This window comes from Anomaloglossus baeobatrachus, chromosome 3 (assembly GCF_048569485.1).
Source record: "Anomaloglossus baeobatrachus isolate aAnoBae1 chromosome 3, aAnoBae1.hap1, whole genome shotgun sequence".
In the NCBI taxonomy this organism is placed as follows: Eukaryota; Metazoa; Chordata; class Amphibia; order Anura; family Aromobatidae; genus Anomaloglossus; species Anomaloglossus baeobatrachus.
The window spans coordinates 299,070,855-299,094,119 of record NC_134355.1 but is presented as its reverse complement, the minus strand read 5'-3'; the positions used below and the strand labels follow the sequence as shown (position 1 = coordinate 299,094,119).

The 23,265-nt window shown below is 44.1% G+C and overlaps 1 protein-coding gene across 50 annotated transcripts in view; it reads right to left on the bottom strand.

The window, feature by feature from the left end:
- The window catches only part of TRDN (triadin), a 1,152,170-nt gene that overhangs the window by 693,704 nt on the left and 435,201 nt on the right, over positions 1-23,265 (bottom strand). For all 50 annotated transcript variants that reach the window (XM_075339946.1, XM_075339974.1, XM_075339964.1 and 47 more), the window contains 2 exons: positions 21,929-21,991; positions 21,567-21,623 (listed from right to left, as the gene is read on the bottom strand). In XM_075339946.1, the coding sequence (XP_075196061.1) occupies positions 21,567-21,623; positions 21,929-21,991 (120 nt within the window). The remainder of the gene's footprint in view (positions 1-21,566; positions 21,624-21,928; positions 21,992-23,265) is intronic.

The following is a 23,265-nucleotide window of genomic DNA, read 5'->3' as shown; positions in this document are numbered from 1 at the left end:
AAGGCCCCGTCACACGCTACGATATATCTAACGATATGTCGTCGGGGTCACGGATGTTGTGACGCACATCCGGCATCGTTAGAGATGTCGTAGCATGTGACATCTTCGAACGACTGTTAACTCACATTATCGTTGCTCGTTGACACGTCGTTCATTTCCATAATGTCGTTCCTCCTTCTGCGCACCAGTTGTTCGTCGTTCCTGAGGCAGCACACATCGCTCCGTGTGACACCCCAGGAACGACGAAAACAGCTTACCTGTGTCCCGCCAGCAATGTGCAAGGAAGGAGGTGGGCGGGATGTTACATCCCGCTCATCTCCGCCCCTCCGCTTCTATTGGGCGGCCGCTGTGTGACATCGCTGTGATGCCGAACGTCCAGCCCCCTTCAGGAAGAGGATGTTCGACGCCCAAAGCAACGTCGTTAGGGAGGTAAGTACGTGTGACGGGGGTAAACGACTTTGTGCGCCATGGGCAATGAATTGCCCGTCATGCACAAACGACGAGGGCGAGTGCGATCGCTCATGCAATCACACGATAAATCGTATCGTGTGACGGGGCCTTTAGCATACCAAAGCCAACAATTGAAAAACACCAAACTATAAACTGGATGACCAAGAATTTGGATTAACAGTCTCCGGGTTGATGCTGAACAGCACTATGCAGCTTGCGATGATTTGCAGTACTGCAAGTTGCAGAAGCATAACTATACATTTTAGTTTTTCACCTTATGGAAGGAATAAAAAACATACAAACGGTAAGTTGTAATAACTCTAAAAATTGAAAATCAATCTTTCTATAGTATATTTTAATCAGAAAATTATTACACATCACTTTTATTTTGATGTGGTCTTGCTATGGTAAAGATAGGCACAAATTCTCCTTATTTATTATGAATATTGTACAATATAATAGTAAAACCCAAAACAGTAAAGCTTTCAATTTACATCTTGCTTCAAAAATATATTAAACTTAGAACATGACATATTGCCATGGTCAATTGTCTACAGTAATTAACTTTTCAAAAAAAAATTTACATTAGACACCAACAAAGTTAAATTTACTTTTTGGGGAATATATGTTATATACCAAGTGGTTTTCTAAATATTTAAAAATATAAATTTGAAAATTATGATGTACATTTGTTTTCAACCCCCTTAGTCAATAATTTGTGGGATCACCTTTTGCTCCAATTACTGCTGCAAGTCTTTTGAGGTATGTCTCTATCAAGTTTGCACATCTAGTGGCTAACATTTTGCCCATTCTTCTTTGCCAAATAGCTCTAGTTCAATAAGATTGAATGGAAAGCATCTGTGAACAGCAATTTTTAACTATAGCCACTGATTTTCAATGGGATTTAGGTCTGGACTGTGACTGGGCCATTTAAACAAATGACTATACTGAGATCTAAACCATGCAATTGTATCTCTGGCAGTTTGTTTACGGTTGTTCTGCTGGAAGGTGAACTTACACTCCAGTATACTGTGTGATGCTATTTATCAAATTAAAAAAACAAACAAGAAAATACATTTTTGTGGGTGTAACATGAAAAAATGCAGAATAGTTAAACTTTTGCATTGAAAACGTTTTTAAGGCAATGTACCTTGTTTTGCGAAAAATAAGCCATAACAGGAATTTTTTATCATTTTCAGTGTAAAGGCCCAGTCACACTAAACAACTTACCAGCGATCCCAACAACGATCCAACCTGATAGGGATCGCTGGTAAGTTGCTAGGTGGTTGCTGGTGAGATGTCACACTGCGACGCTCAAGTGATCCCACCAGCAACCTCACCTGGCAGGGATCGCTGGAGCGTGGCTACACGAGTTGCTGGTGAGCTCACCAGCAACCAGTGACCAGCCCCCAGCCAGCAGCGCTGCGTGGAAGCGATGCTGCGCTTGGTAACTAAGGTAAATATCGGGTAACCAACCCGATATTTACCTTGGTTACCAGCGCTTAGCGCTGGCTCCCTGCTCTCCTAGCTACAGTACACATGGGGTTAATTACCCCATGTGTACTGCAGCTACATGTGCAGAGAGCAGGGAGCAGCGCACACTGCTTAGCACTGTCTGCCTGCTCTCCTAGCTACAGTACACATGGGGTTAATTACCCGATGTGTACTGCAGCTACATGTGCACAGAGCAGGAGCCGGCACTTACAGCTGAGAGCTGCGGAGGCTGGTAACGAAGGTAAATATCGGGTAACCAAGGTAAGGGCTTCTTAGTTACCCGATGTTTACTGTGGTTACTAGAGTCCGCAGAAGCCGGCTCCTGCTGCCTGCACATCCAGTTGCTGCTCTCTCACTGTCACACACAGTGATGTGTACTTCACAGCGGGGGAGCAACAACTAAAAAATGGCCCAGGACATTCAGCAACAACCAACGACCTCACAGTAGGGGCCAGGCTGTTGCTGGATGTCACACACAGCGACATCACTAGCAACATCGCTGCTACGTCACAAAAGTTGTTCGTTAGCAGCAATGTTGCTAGCGATGTTGCTTAGTGTGACGGGGCCTTAAGGCTTAACTATAAGCCCTACCCTCAAAATAAGCCCTGGTCGCGGTTCAATAATGAGGTGTCCATGCAGATAAAAAATTGAAAGAATACTGCAAGACACTTCATTATAGAAAAGAGACACCCTTAAAAGAGGGATGAAAGAAGACCCCGCAATCATACTCAGCAGATGCTGAATGGGAGGATCTGCAGTGGAATGCATGCCCACACATATCAGATCGCACACCCACACACATCAGATTGCACACCCACACACATCAGATTGTGCACACAACCAGATCGCATACCAACACACATCACATCGCACACTCAAACATGAGATCACACATTAGATCACATACACAATCACACATCAGATCGCACACACACACACTCACCACATCTGGCAATGCTTATTGCCTCTGGCCGGCAGGAGAGTCTGGGACGCAGTTAAGTGGAGCGCAAGGACCTGCAGTGGAACGTATGAAGGACCTGCGGTGGAACGCATTGATGTGTTCCACCACAGGTCCTCTATGCATTCCACTGCAGGTCCTCATGGTCCACTGCACTGCATTTCATCTTCTCCTGTTAGCCAGAAGCAATCGGTATAGCCAGATGTGGTGAGTGTGTGTGCGCGATCTGATGTGTGTGTGTGTGTATGAGCGTGTATGTGCACGATCTGATTTATGTCAGTGTGTCGGCCAGAATCAGGGGAGGACTGTATTGAGCATACCTGCTGGGAGCGCTCGCCGGAGATCACAAGATGAACTGGGAGTGACGCATAAATCCTGGGTATGGTAAGTATGGTTCTTGTGGGAACGATGGTCTGCTTTTTTGAGGGCGATCTTACACCTCGAGAATAAGACCTACAGAAAAATAAGCCCTGGCGCTTTTTGGGGGGCAAAAAAATTATATAAGACGGTGTCTTATTTTTGGAAAAACATGGTATGGATGACTCTAGTTTAGATAGAGAATACTACATTACTGCACAATACCATTCATTGCACAGCTTTATCTATAAGTTTATATTAAAAGAAACTAAACACAATGTGACTGTCACCATCTAACTAAATAGCTGGAACAAAAAGCTATAAATAAAGTCAAAGTTAAATTAACATTCTGTGGACGACTCTCCTCCGAATGTGGTGATTAATGCACTATCACGATTAGATCATTTCCTTACATATTAGAACTTTAATACCATCACGAGTTGCCATCTTAAACTGCTTTGCTGAGTTTTTTCGTGTCTACTTATAAATCAGTGTAAATCCATTTAAAGTCATTTCAATTATGATTTGCTTGCCAGCCTCTAATGCGCTAGTTTGCATCAAAGAGGAGGCAATTAAAGAATGTTGAAAAGCTCTTCAAGCTAACAGGTGCTGCCAATCAATACTGCAGCAATATCAAGGAGCCTTAGACTAACTAAAGTCATAATCTAAAAAGAATTTCAGATGGACTGTCATGACAAACACAGATTGCTTGCAATTGCTCCAAATTTTGAAGACAGTTGGTACAACAGCAATATATGCAGCTGTCACTTACCTTATTATTCAATACATCAACTACTGATTGAAACTACTATAGAAAGAGGTTAGCTAAAGAGAATGTTACTTTTCTAGAACTTGAAAAAATATTTGAAAGTTGGGTCACCATTGAAAGACAATGTCATTTTAATGGAAGTTATTTATCTCATAATGTGCAAGTTCAAGTACCGTATATATATATATATATTTTTTTAGCAGATTCCTGTCAAACATTGAGAAAATTACTTTCAATCATATATTTAGTGAAAAATTAAAAAAAAAAAACAAAATTAAAAAATGTAGCGATGTTTACATTGTTATCCTTCTAAATTTAGCCTTTTGTGCTCAAAAAGGTTGTCCAGTACGGTGATATTGATGAGTTATTCAAAAAAATAGGTACTAAATCTAAGATTGGTGGGGGTTTGACATCCTGCACCTTCACTAATCATTTATCATCGTTTGTGGTGGCTTAGTTTAAGCAAATACTGCTAAGCATGCACTGTTAGTAGTGACCTGACAGTTCCAAAATGGCCACCATTAACAAGCTTGGCACAAGTTACGTAATTTCCCAGAATCCAGGGGTTGTCCTGGCCTTTACCCATTAACCCCTTTACAGGGATCTGAACTTAAACAGAGGTCCCTGGGTAAGAGCAAAAAAGTAAGTTACTGTTGGCAAGAGGGATAGTTAGGAAGCTGGGTCAGATCAAAGATGTCACGCCAGGAGTAAAATAAAATAAATAGCATGTAGTCAAATATCAAGCCGAGGTCATTGAACAGGAACAATCAGTTCAAAACACAGGAGTACAAGGCAGAAAAGCAGGACAGACATGCAAACCATGACAAAAGCACAAACCAGGATAGAAGATCTATTGACTGGCAGTGGGAGCTGGCTCTCTGGGGTTTATATAGAGCAGCCCCACTCAGTGTTGACAGCAGTCAGAAACTAAAACAACAGGATTAACCTAGTAGCTTCCAGACTAGACAGAGCCACAAGTCCCAGGAATAAGATCGGAATGATGCTATCAAGCATCATGAGTAGAGATGAGCGAACCGGTCGCGGTTCGGCTCGAGGTTGGTTCGCCGAACGGACCTCCCGTTCGAGTTCGGTTCGTCGAACGTTCGACGAACCGAACTCGAACTGCATAGGAAACAATGGCAGGCAATCACAAACACAGAAAAACACCTAGAAAACACCCTCAAAGGTGTCCTAAAGGTGACAAACAACTCAAACACATTGGAAAGTGACAAGGACATATACTCATGCGAAAACAAAACAGCTGGACAAGGAAAAAGAGGAGGACACACAGATATAGGCATGGCACGCCCTTCTAAAATCATGTAAAACACCGCAAGGTGACTCCAAGCGGAGTCTCCCTTTTTTCCAAAAATTGGGCCACACACACACCCACCCCTTCAGTGGTAGCAGTTGTGCCCTAGTTGTACACTTCACAGCTACATTTGCATCAAGCACATTCAAAAATACGCCATTCTTATCCGTCCCCAGGATGACACCGGGGTAGGTAGCAAAGTCTTTCCTGATCCCAGCTCTGTTCATCTTGGCTTCTTTTAAAAACAATGTAAGCAAGGGTTACTCCAAGCGGAGTCTCCCTTTTTTCCAAAAATTGGGCCCCACACACACCCACCCCTTCAGTGGCAGCAGTTGTGCCCCAGTTGTACACTTCACAGCTAGATTTGCATCAAGCACATTCAAAAATACGTCATTCTTATCCGTCCCCAGGATGACACCGGGGTAGGTAGCAAAGTCTTTCCTGATCCCAGCTCTGTTCATCTTGGCTTCTTTTAAAAACACAGCAAGCAAGGGTTACTCCAAGCGGAGTCTCCCTTTTTTTCCAAAAATTGGGCCCCACACACCCACCCATTCAGTGGCAGCAGTTGTGCCCCAGTTGTACACTTCACAGCTAGATTTGCATCAAGCACATTCAAAAATACGTCATTCTTATCCGTCCCCAGGATGACACCGGGGTAGGTAGCAAAGTCTTTCCTGATCCCAGCTCTGTTCATCTTGGCTTCTTTTAAAAACACAGCAAGCAAGGGTTACTCCAAGCGGAGTCTCCCTTTTTTTCCAAAAATTGGGCCCCACACACCCACCCATTCAGTGGCAGCAGTTGTGCCCTAGTTGTACACTTCACAGCTACATTTGCATCAAGCACATTCAAAAATACGCCATTCTTATCCGTCCCCAGGATGACACCGGGGTAGGTAGCAAAGTCTTTCCTGATCCCAGCTCTGTTCATCTTGGCTTCTTTTAAAAACACATCAAGCAAGGGTTACTCCAAGCGGAGTCTCCCTTTTTTTCCAAAAATTGGGCCCCACACACACCCACCCATTCAGTGGCAGCAGTTGTGCCCCAGTTGTACACTTCACAGCTAGATTTGCATCAAGCACATTCAAAAATACGTCATTCTTATCCGTCCCCAGGATGACACCGGGGTAGGTAGCAAAGTCTTTCCTGATCCCAGCTCTGTTCATCTTGGCTTCTTTTAAAAACACATCAAGCAAGGGTTACTCCAAGCGGAGTCTCCCTTTTTTCCAAAAATTGGGCCCCACACACACCCACCCCTTCAGTGGCAGCAGTTGTGCCCTAGTTGTACACTTCACAGCTACATTTGCATCAAGCACATTCAAAAATACGCCATTCTTATCCATCCCCAGGATGACACCGGGGTAGGTAGCAAAGTCTTTGCTGACCCATGACTTGTTCATCTTGGCTTCTTTTAAAAACAATGTAAGCAAGGGTTACTCCAAGCGGAGTCTCCCTTTTTTCCAAAAATTGGGCCCCACACACACCCACCCCTTCAGTGGCAGCAGTTGTGCCCTAGTTGTACACTTCACAGCTACATTTGCATCAAGCACATTCAAAAATACGCCATTCTTATCCGTCCCCAGGATGACACCGGGGTAGGTAGCAAAGTCTTTCCTGATCCCAGCTCTGTTCATCTTGGCTTCTTTTAAAAACACATCAAGCAAGGGTTACTCCAAGCGGAGTCTCCCTTTTTTCCAAAAATTGGGCCCCACACACACCCACCCCTTCAGTGGCAGCAGTTGTGCCCTAGTTGTACACTTCACAGCTACATTTGCATCAAGCACATTCAAAAATACGCCATTCTTATCCATCCCCAGGATGACACCGGGGTAGGTAGCAAAGTCTTTGCTGACCCATGACTTGTTCATCTTGGCTTCTTTTAAAAACAATGTAAGCAAGGGTTACTCCAAGCGGAGTCTCCCTTTTTTCCAAAAATTGGGCCCCACACACACCCACCCCTTCAGTGGCAGCAGTTGTGCCCTAGTTGTACACTTCACAGCTACATTTGCATCAAGCACATTCAAAAATACGCCATTCTTATTTGTCCCCAGGATGACACCGGGTAGGTAGCAAAGTCTTTCCTGATCCCAGCTCTGTTCATCTTGGCTTCTTTTAAAAACACAGCAAGCAAGGGTTACTCCAAGCGGAGTCTCCCTTTTTTTCCAAAAATTGGGCCCCACACACCCACCCATTCAGTGGCAGCAGTTGTGCCCCAGTTGTACACTTCACAGCTAGATTTGCATCAAGCACATTCAAAAATACGCCATTCTTATCCATCCCCAGGATGACACCGGGGTAGGTAGCAAAGTCTTTGCTGACCCATGACTTGTTCATCTTGGCTTCTTTTAAAAACAATGTAAGCAAGGGTTACTCCATGCGGAGTCTCCCTTTTTTCCAAAAATTGGGCCCCACACACACCCACCCCTTCAGTGGCAGCAGTTGTGCCCTAGTTGTACACTTCACAGCTACATTTGCATCAAGCACATTGAAAAATACGCCATTCTTATCCGTCCCCAGGATGACACCGGGGTAGGTAGCAAAGTCTTTCCTGATCCCAGCTCTGTTCATCTTGGCTTCTTTTAAAAACACATCAAGCAAGGGTTACTCCAAGCGGAGTCTCCCTTTTTTTCCAAAAATTGGGCCCCACACACCCACCCATTCAGTGGCAGCAGTTGTGCCCCAGTTGTACACTTCACAGCTAGATTTGCATCAAGCACATTCAAAAATACGTCATTCTTATCCGTCCCCAGGATGACACCGGGGTAGGTAGCAAAGTCTTTCCTGATCCCAGCTCTGTTCATCTTGGCTTCTTTTAAAAACACATCAAGCAAGGGTTACTCCAAGCGGAGTCTCCCTTTTTTTCCAAAAATTGGGCCCCACACACCCACCCATTCAGTGGCAGCAGTTGTGCCCCAGTTGTACACTTCACAGCTAGATTTGCATCAAGCACATTCAAAAATACGTCATTCTTATCCGTCCCCAGGATGACACCGGGGTAGGTAGCAAAGTCTTTCCTGATCCCAGCTCTGTTCATCTTGGCTTCTTTTAAAAACACAGCAAGCAAGGGTTACTCCAAGCGGAGTCTCCCTTTTTTTCCAAAAATTGGGCCCCACACACCCACCCATTCAGTGGCAGCAGTTGTGCCCCAGTTGTACACTTCACAGCTAGATTTGCATCAAGCACATTCAAAAATACGCCATTCTTATCCATCCCCAGGATGACACCGGGGTAGGTAGCAAAGTCTTTGCTGACCCATGACTTGTTCATCTTGGCTTCTTTTAACAACAATGTAAGCAAGGGTTACTCCAAGCGGAGTCTCCCTTTTTTCCAAAAATTGGGCCCCACAGACACCCACCCCTTCAGTGGCAGCAGTTGTGCCCTAGTTGTACACTTCACAGCTACATTTGCATCAAGCACATTCAAAAATACGCCATTCTTATCCGTCCCCAGGATGACACCGGGGTAGGTAGCAAAGTCTTTCCTGATCCCAGCTCTGTTCATCTTGGCTTCTTTTAAAAACACATCAAGCAAGGGTTACTCCAAGCGGAGTCTCCCTTTTTTTCCAAAAATTGGGCCCCACACACCCACCCATTCAGTGGCAGCAGTTGTGCCCCAGTTGTACACTTCACAGCTAGATTTGCATCAAGCACATTCAAAAATACGTCATTCTTATCCGTCCCCAGGATGACACCGGGGTAGGTAGCAAAGTCTTTCCTGATCCCAGCTCTGTTCATCTTGGCTTCTTTTAAAAACACAGCAAGCAAGGGTTACTCCAAGCGGAGTCTCCCTTTTTCCAAAAATTGGGCCCCACACACCCACCCATTCAGTGGCAGCAGTTGTGCCCCAGTTGTACACTTCACAGCTAGATTTGCATCAAGCACATTCAAAAATACGCCATTCTTATCCATCCCCAGGATGACACCGGGGTAGGTAGCAAAGTCTTTGCTGACCCATGACTTGTTCATCTTGGCTTCTTTTAAAAACAATGTAAGCAAGGGTTACTCCAAGCGGAGTCTCCCTTTTTTCCAAAAATTGGGCCCCACACACACCCACCCCTTCAGTGGCAGCAGTTGTGCCCTAGTTGTACACTTCACAGCTACATTTGCATCAAGCACATTCAAAAATACGCCATTCTTATCCGTCCCCAGGATGACACCGGGGTAGGTAGCAAAGTCTTTCCTGATCCCAGCTCTGTTCATCTTGGCTTCTTTTAAAAACACATCAAGCAAGGGTTACTCCAAGCGGAGTCTCCCTTTTTTTCCAAAAATTGGGCCCCACACACCCACCCATTCAGTGGCAGCAGTTGTGCCCCAGTTGTACACTTCACAGCTAGATTTGCATCAAGCACATTCAAAAATACGCCATTCTTATCCATCCCCAGGATGACACCGGGGTAGGTAGCAAAGTCTTTGCTGACCCATGACTTGTTCATCTTGGCTTCTTTTAAAAACAATGTAAGCAAGGGTTACTCCAAGCGGAGTCTCCCTTTTTTTCCAAAAATTGGGCCCCACACACCCACCCATTCAGTGGCAGCAGTTGTGCCCCAGTTGTACACTTCACAGCTAGATTTGCATCAAGCACATTCAAAAATACGTCATTCTTATCCGTCCCCAGGATGACACCGGGGTAGGTAGCAAAGTCTTTCCTGATCCCAGCTCTGTTCATCTTGGCTTCTTTTAAAAACACAGCAAGCAAGGGTTACTCCAAGCGGAGTCTCCCTTTTTTTCCAAAAATTGGGCCCCACACACCCACCCATTCAGTGGCAGCAGTTGTGCCCTAGTTATACACTTCACAGCTACATTTGCATCAAGCACATTCAAAAATACGCCATTCTTATCCGTCCCCAGGATGACACCGGGGTAGGTAGCAAAGTCTTTCCTGATCCCAGCTCTGTTCATCTTGGCTTCTTTTAAAAACACAGCAAGCAAGGGTTACTCCAAGCGGAGTCTCCCTTTTTTTCCAAAAATTGGGCCCCACACACCCACCCATTCAGTGGCAGCAGTTGTGCCCCAGTTGTACACTTCACAGCTAGATTTGCATCAAGCACATTCAAAAATACGCCATTCTTATCCATCCCCAGGATGACACCGGGGTAGGTAGCAAAGTCTTTGCTGACCCATGACTTGTTCATCTTGGCTTCTTTTAAAAACAATGTAAGCAAGGGTTACTCCAAGCGGAGTCTCCCTTTTTTTCCAAAAATTGGGCCCCACACACCCACCCATTCAGTGGCAGCACTTGTGCCCTAGTTGCAAACAGGATGTTTTGATTTGCATCAAGCACATTCCAAATCAACAAGCATTTACTCTCCCCAGGATGACACAGGGGTAGTAAATTCCTTCTGGATCCATGACTTGTTCATTTTGATGAACGTCAGTCTGTCCACATTGTCACTGGACAGACGCGTGCGCTTATCTGTCAGCACACACCCAGCAGCACTGAATACACGTTCAGAGACAACGCTGGCAGCTGGACACGACAAAATTTCCAAGGCGTAAGTTGCGAGCTCTGGCCATTTTTCTAGGTTTGAAGCCCAAAAGGAGCAAGGCTCCAGTTGCACAGTCATGGCATCGATGTTCATTTGGAGATACTCCTGTATCATCCTCTCCAGCCGTTGACTATTTGTCTCTGGTGGCCTTGCAAAAGAGGGTCTAAAAAAATTATGAAAAGATTCCATAAAATTGCTGTTACCGGCACCAGATACGGTCCTACTGGTACGGGTAGACTGTTGAAGATGACGAGACCGTCCCATGTTTGTCAAGTTACAACTGGGAGATTCACTCCCTGCACCTGCACGGTTGTTTGGTGGAAAAGCCGAGCTAAGATCTAGTAACAGCTTCTGCTGATACTCCTGCATACGTGCGTCCCTTTCTATGGCTGGAATTATGTCACAAAATTTGGACTTGTACCGGGGATCTAATAGTGTGGCAATCCAGTAGTCATCATCACTTCTAATTTTGACAATACGACTGTCATGTTGGAGGTAGTGCAACAAAAAGGCACTCATGTGTCTTGCGCAGCCATGCGGACCAAGTCCACGCTGTGTTTGTGGCATAGAGGTGCTACCCGTTCTTTCTTCCTCTGACATCTGACCCCAACCTCTTTCAACTGAAATTTGACCAAGGTCTCCCTCATCCGCTGAGTCTTCCATGTCCATGGACAGTTCGTCCTCCATTTCTTCATGTTCTCCTGCACCTTGCTCAACATTTCGCCTGCTACTATGCGCCCTTGTCGATCCCTGTCCCCCTTGGTCCCATGCCTGCTGCGTTGGTGATGATGAACGTCTGGACCTTGGTGATGTTGTTGTCCCTTGCGCATATGAATCCTCCTGTAGTCCCTCCCCTTCATGTTGTCCCACCCCCTGACTCCGAATAGTGTTTAGCGTGTGCTCCAGCATGTAAATGACTGGAATCGTCATGCTGATAATGGCATTGTCAGCGCTAAACATATTCGTCGCCATGTCGAAACTGTGCAGAAGGGTGCATAGGTCCTTGATCTGAGACCACTCCATCAGGGTGATCTGCCCCACCTCTGCATCTCGTTGGCCCAGGCTATACGTCATGACGTATTGCACCAGGGCTCTGCGGTGCTGCCACAGTCGCTGTAACATGTGGAGAGTTGAATTCCAGCGTGTCGCCACATCGCATTTCAGGCAATGAACCGGCAGGCCGAAAGACTTCTGGAGCGATGCAAGTCGCTCAGCTGCGGCGCTTGAACGGCGGAAGTGAGCAGACAGTTTTCGTGCCCTGTTCAGAAGGCCATCTAGGCCGGGATAGTGTGTTAAAAATTGCTGCACGACAAGGTTCAACACGTGAGCCATACAAGGTACGTGTGTCACCTTGCCCAGGCGAAGGGCCGCACCCAGGTTTGCAGCATTGTCGCACACGGCCTTACCAGGCTGCAGGTTGAGTGGAGACAACCATTTATTAAACTCGGACCGCAGAGCTGACCACAACTCCTCAGCTGTGTGACTCTTATTACCAAGACATGTCAAGCTAAAGACCGCCTGATGCCGTTGCGCTCTGCTGCCAGCATAGTAATGAGGGGTGCGTGATTCCTTCTGCGCAGTGAGAACGCTGGTGGCCTGACCAGGCAGGCTTGGGGCGGAGGTGGAGGACCCAGATGAGGTGGAGGATGCAGAAGCAGTGGCGGAACTTGGACAGACAGAGGATTGACACACAAGTCGTGGGGACGGCAAGACTTGTGCAGCAGACCCTTCACCATCTATCACCATAGTTACCCAGTGCCCAGTCAGCGACATGTAACGTCCCTGTCCATGCTTACTGGTCCAAGTATCGGTGGTGAAATGCACCCGTTCACACACAGAGTTTCTCAAGGAAGCGGTGATGTTGTGTGCGACATGCTGGTGTAGCGCGGGCACACCTTTCTTAGAGAAGTAGTGGCGACTAGGCATCTGGTACTGGGGCACAGCGACAGACATAAGGTCTCTAAAATCCTGTGTGTCCACTAGGCGGAAAGGCAGCATTTCAGTAGCCAACAGCTTACAGAGGGATAGAGTCAACCTCTTAGCTTTGTCATGGGTCGGAGGAAGTGGCCTTTTATTTGACCACATCTGAGGGACAGAGATCTGGCTGCTGTGTGTAGACGCATGGCACATTTTATAAAAATATTTTAGTGTAGGACTGCTTCAAATGAGATTTGCCGTGACGTGGCGAAGCAGCTCAAGAAATTGCAATTTTTTGCCAAAAATCTCAAAAAAAAAAAAAAAAAAAAAAAAAATTTTTATAATGCAGTTTGGAATATTTGATGCCTTAGTGCACATTGGTGCTGGCTCTTTGTTGTTTCTTTGTTGAATTGGTCGGTGGTTGACCTCCACCTTGCTATGCACCCCAATTTGGGATGTATTCCATCTGTATAGATTTTGGCGTTTGGTGACTGTTCACATTGGGTCATCAGGCTTTGTCCACAGGCTATATATATACTTCATGCAGCATTTGCTTGGACCTGTCCCGCCCACAGCCATGACTCAGTCATGGGTACGGGACTGCAATAGACCAGGTGAGTGCTGCTGAGAGCAGTTCTGCTATTTATATGTGAGGCCGCATGGCACATTTTATAAAAATATTTTAGTGTAGGACTGCTTCAAATGAGATTTGCCGTGACGTGGCGAAGCAGCTCAAGAAATTGCAATTTTTTGCCAAAAATCTCAAAAAAAAAAAAAAAAAAAAAAAAAAATTTTATAATGCAGTTTGGAATATTTGATGCCTTAGTGCACATTGGTGCTGGCTCTTTGTTGTTTCGGTGTTGAGTAGGGTGTCCCTGGAAAAATGCAGGTTTGTGAGGAAAGTGCAGGCGGAGACATGATGTTGCCTTCATCCAACGTTGGTGCTATCGATGTCTGAGAGAGCTGTACACACTCACTTGTTTCCCCTTCCAAACCAACTGACGACCTTACAAGCAAACTGCCTGTTGCGGTTACAGTGGTGGAAGTTTTGCGTGGAAAAACAGGTGTGACAGCTGTCCCCACAGTCCTAGAAGATGAAGAGCGCGCGGATGCACTGGAAGGGGCGGGCGGTGGATGGTTCGCTCCGCTAGGCCGCATTGCAGCACGGTGAGCTTCCCACCGGGACTTATGATATTTAGTCATGTGACGATTCATGGAAGAAGTTGTCAAACTGCTGAGGTTTTGACCTCTACTAACAGAATCATGACAAATGTTACATATCACATGAGTTGGGCGATCTTTTTCGATGTGAAAAAAGGACCAGGCTAGGCAAGGCTTAGAGGCCATGCGACCTGTTGATCCACCCCGAATAATGCTCATAGGCAGAGTGGTGGCTGAGGATGCAGTTGTAGACGTGCTACCAGTGCTCCGACTCTGTCCAGGAAGGCGCAAGGTAACTTCGTCGTCGGTTGCATCCTCCTCCACCGCCTCTGTTGACCTCCTCGAGTGCCTGACTGGGGGTTGACAGTAGGTGGGATCTAGAACGTCATCATCAATTGTTGTGTTTGCACTCCCCTCCCCCTCAGACCGAGACTCTTCTTGCCCTGACCGAATATTTAAGTTGTCATCCCAATCGGGTATCTGCGTCTCATCTTCATCAGTATGTTCCTCATTGTCTATAACCACAGGTGTTACAGTTTGTGACAAAGGGTCAACATTATGCTCAGAAACTTGGTCCTCACGGCCTGAATCAGAGTCACAAAGGTTCTGAGCATCACTGCAGACCATTTCCTGTTCTGTACTCACTGTAGCTTGGGAGCAGACCTCTGATTCCCAGGCTATAGTGTGACTGAACAGCTCTGCAGACTCAGCCATCTCAGTTCCACCATACTGTGCAGGGCTGATGGAGACTTCAGAGCTGGGAGAAATCAAGTGTGATTGGGATGACAACTCAGAGGACTGGTGTTTTTTGGATGCGGTACTTGAAGTGGCTGAGAGGGCACTTGTTGGACCACTTGAGATCCATTCAAGCATTTTCCTTTTTTGCCCATCATCTACCTTTGTTCCTCTTGTTCGTGTCCGTAAAAAAGGGAGCACATCGGATTGTCCACAATAAGTAGTAGACATCTTACTTTTGCTAGTAGATGGTCTATCTGCAGCAGATGATAATGGAGCTTTGCCACCTTCCCCACTGACAAAACCTTTTTTGCCTTTTCCACCACGCCTCTTCCCCTTTCCACCAGCATCTGTCATTTTGCCACTCATGTTGATTGCGACAAGATTGTGGACTGAAAATGTGGTAGTAAAAATTGAGAGGTGGTGAAGATTGCAGTGGTGGTCTAGCTTTATTAACAGCAGAATAATAAAGAATAAATATCCCTGACAATGTAACTTAGTTATAATTAGTTGGAGTGTGCAACGCAGGCAGACGTGCTGCAAATGTCTTGGCACTAGTGGGACTAAAGCAAAGTCCAATAGCCACGTATAGGATGCCACTAGGTACACTGAGTGTTTGCTAGTATAATGGCTTAGTTATAATTAGTTGGAGTGTGCAACGCAGGCAGATGCGCTCTGCAAATGTCTTGGCACTAGTGGGACTATAGCAAAGTCCAATAGCCACGTATAGGATGCCACTAGGTACACTAAGTGTTTGCTAGTATAATGGCTTAGTTATAATTAGTTGGAGTGTGCAACGCAGGCAGATGCGCTCTGCAAATGTCTTGGCACTAGTGGGACTATAGCAAAGTCCAATAGCCATGTATAGGATGCCACTAGGTACACTGAGTGTGTGCTAGTATAATGGCTTAGTTATAATTAGTTGGAGTGTGCAACGCAGGCAGATGCGCTCTGCAAATGTCTTGGCACTAGTGGGACTATAGCAAAGTCCAATAGCCACGTATAGGATGCCACTAGGTACACTGAGTGTGTGCTAGTATAATGGCTTAGTTATAATTAGTTGGAGTGTGCAACGCAGGCAGATGCGCTCTGCAAATGTCTTGGCACTAGTGGGACTATAGCAAAGTCCAATAGCCACGTATAGGATGCCACTAGGTACACTGAGTGTGTGCTAGTATAATGGCTTAGTTATAATTAGTTGGAGTGTGCAACGCAGGCAGATGCGTTCTGCAAATGTCTTGGCACTAGTGGGACTAAAGCAAAGTCCAATAGCCACGTATAGGATGCCACTAGGTACACTAAGTGTTTGCTAGTATAATGGCTTAGTTATAATTAGTTGGAGTGTGCAACGCAGGCAGATGCGCTCTGCAAATGTCTTGGCACTAGTGGGACTATAGCAAAGTCCAATAGCCACGTATAGGATGCCACTAGGTACACTGAGTGTTTGCTAGTATAATGGCTTAGTTATAATTAGTTGGAGTGTGCAACGCAGGCAGATGCGCTCTGCAAATGTCTTGGCACTAGTGGGACTAAAGCAAAGTCCAATAGCCACGTATAGGATGCCACTAGGTACACTAAGTGTTTGCTAGTATAATGGCTTAGTTATAATTAGTTGGAGTGTGCAACGCAGGCAGATGCGCTCTGCAAATGTCTTGGCACTAGTGGGACTATAGCAAAGTCCAATAGCCACGTATAGGATGCCACTAGGTACACTAAGTGTTTGCTAGTATAATGGCTTAGTTATAATTAGTTGGAGTGTGCAACGCAGGCAGATGCGCTCTGCAAATGTCTTGGCACTAGTGGGACTATAGCAAAGTCCAATAGCCACGTATAGGATGCCACTAGGTACACTAAGTGTTTGCTAGTATAATGGCTTAGTTATAATTAGTTGGAGTGTGCAACGCAGGCAGATGCGCTCTGCAAATGTCTTGGCACTAGTGGGACTATAGCAAAGTCCAATAGCCACGTATAGGATGCCACTAGGTACACTGAGTGTGTGCTAGTATAATGGCTTAGTTATAATTAGTTGGAGTGTGCAACGCAGGCAGATGCGCTCTGCAAATGTCTTGGCACTAGTGGGACTATAGCAAAGTCCAATAGCCACGTATAGGATGCCACTAGGTACACTGAGTGTGTGCTAGTATAATGGCTTAGTTATAATTAGTTGGAGTGTGCAACGCAGGCAGATGCGCTCTGCAAATGTCTTGGCACTAGTGGGACTATAGCAAAGTCCAATAGCCACGTATAGGATGCCACTAGGTACACTGAGTGTGTGCTAGTATAATGGCTTAGTTATAATTAGTTGGAGTGTGCAACGCAGGCAGATGCGTTCTGCAAATGTCTTGGCACTAGTGGGACTAAAGCAAAGTCCAATAGCCACGTATAGGATGCCACTAGGTACACTAAGTGTTTGCTAGTATAATGGCTTAGTTATAATTAGTTGGAGTGTGCAACGCAGGCAGATGCGCTCTGCAAATGTCTTGGCACTAGTGGGACTATAGCAAAGTCCAATAGCCACGTATAGGATGCCACTAGGTACACTGAGTGTGTGCTAGTATAATGGCTTAGTTATAATTAGTTGGAGTGTGCAACGCAGGCAGATGCGTTCTGCAAATGTCTTGGCACTAGTGGGACTAAAGCAAAGTCCAATAGCCACGTATAGGATGCCACTAGGTACACTAAGTGTTTGCTAGTATAATGGCTTAGTTATAATTAGTTGGAGTGTGCAACGCAGGCAGATGCGCTCTGCAAATGTCTTGGCACTAGTGGGACTATAGCAAAGTCCAATAGCCACGTATAGGATGCCACTAGGTACACTGAGTGTTTGCTAGTATAATGGCTTAGTTATAATTAGTTGGAGTGTGCAACGCAGGCAGATGCGCTCTGCAAATGTCTTGGCACTAGTGGGACTATAGCAAAGTCCAATAGCCACGTATAGGATGCCACTAGGTACACTAAGTGTTTGCTAGTATAATGGCTTAGTTATAATTAGTTGGAGTGTGCAACGCAGGCAGATGCGCTCTGCAAATGTCTTGGCACTAGTGGGACTATAGCAAAGTCCAATAGCCACGTATAGGATGCCACTAGGTACACTGAGTGTTTGCTAGTATAATGGCTTAGTTATAATTAGTTGGAGTGTGCAACGCAGGCAGATGCGCTCTGCAAATGTCTTGGCACTAGTGGGACTATAGCAAAGTCCAATAGCCACGTATAGGATGCCACTAGGTACACTGAGTGTTTGCTAGTATAATGGCTTAGTTATAATTAGTTGGAGTGTGCAACGCAGGCAGATGCGCTCTGCAAATGTCTTGGCACTAGTGGGACTATAGCAAAGTCCAATAGCCACGTATAGGATGCCACTAGGTACACTGAGTGTTTGCTAGTATAATGGCTTAGTTATAATTAGTTGGAGTGTGCAACGCAGGCAGATGCGCTCTGCAAATGTCTTGGCACTAGTGGGACTATAGCAAAGTCCAATAGCCACGTATAGGATGCCACTAGGTACACTGAGTGTTTGCTAGTATAATGGCTTAGTTATAATTAGTTGGAGTGTGCAACGCAGGCAGATGCGCTCTGCAAATGTCTTGGCACTAGTGGGACTATAGCAAAGTCCAATAGCCACGTATAGGATGCCACTAGGTACACTGAGTGTTTGCTAGTATAATGGCTTAGTTATAATTAGTTGGAGTGTGCAACGCAGGCAGATGCGCTCTGCAAATGTCTTGGCACTAGTGGGACTATAGCAAAGTCCAATAGCCACGTATAGGATGCCACTAGGTACACTGAGTGTTTGCTAGTATAATGGCTTAGTTATAATTAGTTGTAGTGTGCAATGCAGGCAGACGTGCTCTGCAAATGTCTTTGCACTAGTGGGACTATAGCAAAGTCCAATAGCCACGTATAGGATGCCACTAGGTACACTGAATGTTTGCTAGTATAATGGCTTAGTTATGAGTTGGAGTGTGCAGAGGACAAGAGGGTACAGTGGCAGGATTGTGGTGCTCTGGGTAGAGGAATGGAAGCCTGCCTTTCTATTCCCTCCTAATGGTGAAATGCAGGGAGGAAATCCCTGACCTTGGCTGCACAGACGCTGGCGCTGTTTTCAGGACCTGTCACCTTAACTCTGACCCTGCCGGTTTGAGCCCTTAAAAGGACTGCTATAAAGTGCTCTCCCTATGCTGTCTAACGCTGTGTATGCAGCGCATACAGCTGTATCAGCGATAGGACTCAAGACGGAGCTGCGACAGTGATGTCTGACACCAAAGACGCAGAAGGCAGATAATGGCGTCCGTGAAGAAAATGTCCGGTTTTATAATGCAGGGACATGTGACATGCAGATCCTATCACACATGCCGTTGCTTCTCTGGCTCAAAGTCCACTTAGCTGTGTGTGTGTCTGTGATTGGCTGACATGCTGGCCCGCCCCACAAGACGCGCGCGCTTAGGGAAGGAAGACAAGAAAAAAAAAAAAAAAAAATGGCGATCGCCATTATAGAAACAGCAGTGATCTGAAGGCGCTGTTCACGCACACTATACACTGAAATGTGATAATAGTTTGATTCACAGAGTGACTTACACTATTACAGCAGAAACCAAGCTATGATTTAGCTGTTTTTTGGCTGCTAGAACCGTTCTCGATTGTTTCTAGAACTATCGAGCTTTTGCAAAAAGCTCGAGTTCTAGTTCGATCTAGAACATGCCCCAAAATCACTCGAGCCTAGAACTGGAGAACCACGAACCACGAACCGCGCTCAACTCTAATCATGAGCAACACAGTGTGGCGTTGCTAGTGGAAGAAGCAGAAACTGTCACAGATGTTACAAAAACAAAGCTGGAAAACCACAGCTATGTACACTGTGCAGTGCGCACCATTACTGAGTACTGGAGCTTTGGTGTTGGAGAGAGCTGAGCTCTAGTTCCTGAGATTGGCCACAACACAACCTATTGTTACCATATTGTTTCCTTATTACCAGAGCTTATAATAGCTTATTGGGAGGGTACTTGACTGTCACCAATCTCATTTTTATTACCTATCCTAGAGATAGGTCCTTAAAATTAAGTATTGGAAAATACTTGGACAATCCCTTGAAAATGGTATTTCAATTTTAGACATTTGTAACACAGTCAACTTCTAATGAATGCATTTATCTTGAGAATTAATCACTTGTTCACCAATGTAAAATAATAACGACAACATTTATTAGCACATGAAGAAAAAAAGAATTAAAACTTCACACATTTAAACACCAGACATTGTGATAAGATTATATTTGTCCAATGTGTTTCAAACCCAAGTGTATATGCAGTTCCTAATCATGGCATTCTGACCCAAGTGATAGTATGGTTTAGTACATGTCCATACATTTAGTGCATAACTAGGAGCTAAGCTAGCTGTTTATGTGAAGAAAACGTTAACCGCAAGATGGAGGAATCCTTTTCAGTACAAATTTAAATGTGATTGTGTATATACAGGAGAGAAAAAACAGTATATATGTACATAAAATGCCCCTTTTTATTGTGTTTACTGGGATATATTTTAGAATATTAGAGCAAGGTGTGAAAGGAGATTCATGCCATTTGGATATCTGAAATCTAATTACAGAATCTTGCAGGATGTTTACATTGGATGTATATGCAGGAATACGATTTCTGAAGCCTAGGTGCATTACGATTATCAAACACCTTATCTAGATTGTTCTGTAATATTATACTATCTACTGTAGATTAGTTTTTATTATAAAGAAACTTTATTTTCAAATTCATCCTCAAGGTCATTTTAAAAATTCCCCAATTTTTGCCCATTTTCAGTGACTCTTTGCTACTTGTTCCTAAGAGTAGATGAGATGCACATGGCATCTTATAGACACTGGTGTGCCTGCATGGTATTTCCTGAAAGGTTTTCTTTGTAGTCCTGTTTATCTTTTTTGAGGTGTATATTTTTCTTATATATAAAAGAGTGACAGAATTAGTCACCTGAACAATGGACAGGACACTTCTTTTAGCTATTTCACTACTTTCAAAGCTGTTAACACCTTCACAACCTATGACTTTCCAGTACGTCATAGGTCTGTGTGTCCCTTTAATGTAGGCTTGCATAGCGAGCCTGCATGTTTCCCCGCACATACCTGTGACATACCTATACATCATAGGTTTTTACGTCCCTTTAATGCGGCCTCATCCAGTGTGCCCCCATGCTTCCCCGCACATGTTGGCTGATCTGATCAGCCAATATGTGCAGTTAACAGGTATGCGTGGATGGGACAGCAGGATTTAACGCCCGCCAACAGGGACTCCTTCATTCCCTGTCCCAATTGGGGGCCCTATGACATGTTCACAGGGCTGCTAATAGGCTGTCATGGCTGCCTGAGGTAATTAATGATCCCTGGTACTGTCATGACAGAGTTCTGTGAACACTGGCTGAGTGGCGGTGTTCCCAGAAGATCAGAATTTCTGCTGTACAGAGAGGAACTGAAGCCCTGCTCTGTACAGCAAAATCAATCGGACTGTTTCAGCTTCAAGTCCCAAAGAGGACTAGTAAAAACAATGAAAAAGTGTAAAAAAGTTTTTAAAAATATGAAATAAGTGGACCCATAGAAGCGCAAACACCTGTGCGAAACGGCAGCCATCGTCCCGCCGCTCTTCACATCCTCCCTCCACACTGTACCACTCCAGTTTTACTCGATGAAATAAAGGACTGTTTTTACAAGATACTGAGTGCCGACCATTCTATATGTTTCTTCCATAAGCCTGATATGATTACCTGTTTGGTCATGGCACCGCAGAATAACTGTGTCTCCATCTCAGCTTTCCAGCTTTGCTGTTTTTATTAGCACATGGAATGTTAGTAGTTCCGGATTCCTTCTGATGTTTGGATAATTTATCAATAATTTACCCTCTATAATATATAATGTACATTAACATAATTTGCCATACCTGCTTTTATCTCTTTCTTTTTTTCAGGCACCACCTTCTCTTTTTCTTTTGTTGTTACTGAAATAGGAAAAAGTAAAAAGAAAATGTATCATGTTTAAAGGGGTATTTAGGCAAAAATTAAATGTTCACCAAATACACTAAAAATGCCTGTTAGATGTGTGTCTCATGTCTTGGGCCCACAAATGTATAAAATTTATCTCTGATGATCCTCCTGCCACTGTGAATGAAGAGATGTGCCGTATATGCCGCTCACTCTATTCACTTGTATTGGCATTCCAAAATCAGGCAGGAATGTTTTATACTTAAAAATAAATAGATTCTAATAATAAAAAGATAGAAATCCAATAGTGATATTTTCATACCTGCTTTCTTTGACTCTTTTACTGCTTTCTTCTCAGGAACTTTTTTCTCAAGTTCTTCTTTCACTGCAATTAAGTAAAAATCCAATTATATACCTGTAGGCAACACCTCTATTATTAAAATTAACTATATTTATGGCAAGACCTTATAGACTCCTTAATGTGCTACATATTTGTGGATTAACATTGGACTTTGGAATTTAAAATATGCTGTGACCATTTAAGCTGTAAAAAATTTACAAAAATGTTGATACGTTAAAAAAAATTGTGGCCATAAAAAATATCTTGTCATTGACAAAATCCTCTCCTGTAATTGTTCTAGCTAATTAATAATGGGTACAGTAGGTTATATTTAATTAAAACTTCATCAAAAGTTATTTTCCATTGTAAGTCAACCATAAAATCTACAATATTCTCAATCGGTTCATATATTGTACGAAGAAGCACTGTTATCTAAGTTTTAATGCTGTTAATATATTGCAGCTATATTATATAGCACTATGTACTTTCATTTGCTAATTTTTTAATCTCTACCCAATTAATTCTTCTGTTTTTCATTAGATCTATAACATCACATGATTCAAAACTCACTAGCTGAATGCTTCTAAGATCTATGTAGAAATAGGAAGTCTATTTTCTCTGCATGAATCATGAGTCACTACAAATGGCAGAGGGAGGGAGGGGAGCAGCTGGGTCAGGAGTCGAAGAGGTTGATGACTCATCAAGGGACAAGAGACTTCCTGTTACTACATAAAGCAGAGAAAAGAGAAGAATTTACTGGGAAGAAAGGGAAAATAAGTTATTGTAAGTACACAATGCCAGATAATATGATGATTGCAATATATTAGAAAGATTCAAACGTTGATGAGGGTGCTTCTTTTAATGTGCTTTTTGTTAAGATAGGAAAGTATAGAAATCACAGAACTATGCATGGTATTAAAGCAAATATATAGAATATATGCAGTGCTCAGCATACATGAGTACACCCCTTTGAAAAGTAACATTTAAATCAATATCTCACTGAATTCAATAACAATTTTCAAAGTTCTAGAACATTTTTAACACATAACATGAAATACAAGTAATGATATAATTTTCATCACAAAACTTTCAGTTTTTCTTAAGTTGTTGATGTAAAAATAAATACACTACATATCAAAAACTACTACATATAGTATATTGTATGACCTCCATGATTTTTAATGACAGCCCCAAGTATTGTAGGCATGGAATTAACAAGTTGGTGACATATTGCAAAATCTACCTTTTTCTATTCTTCAATGATGACCTTTTTTAGAGCCTAGTAGCTGGATGGAGAGTGATGCTCAACTTGTCTTCCC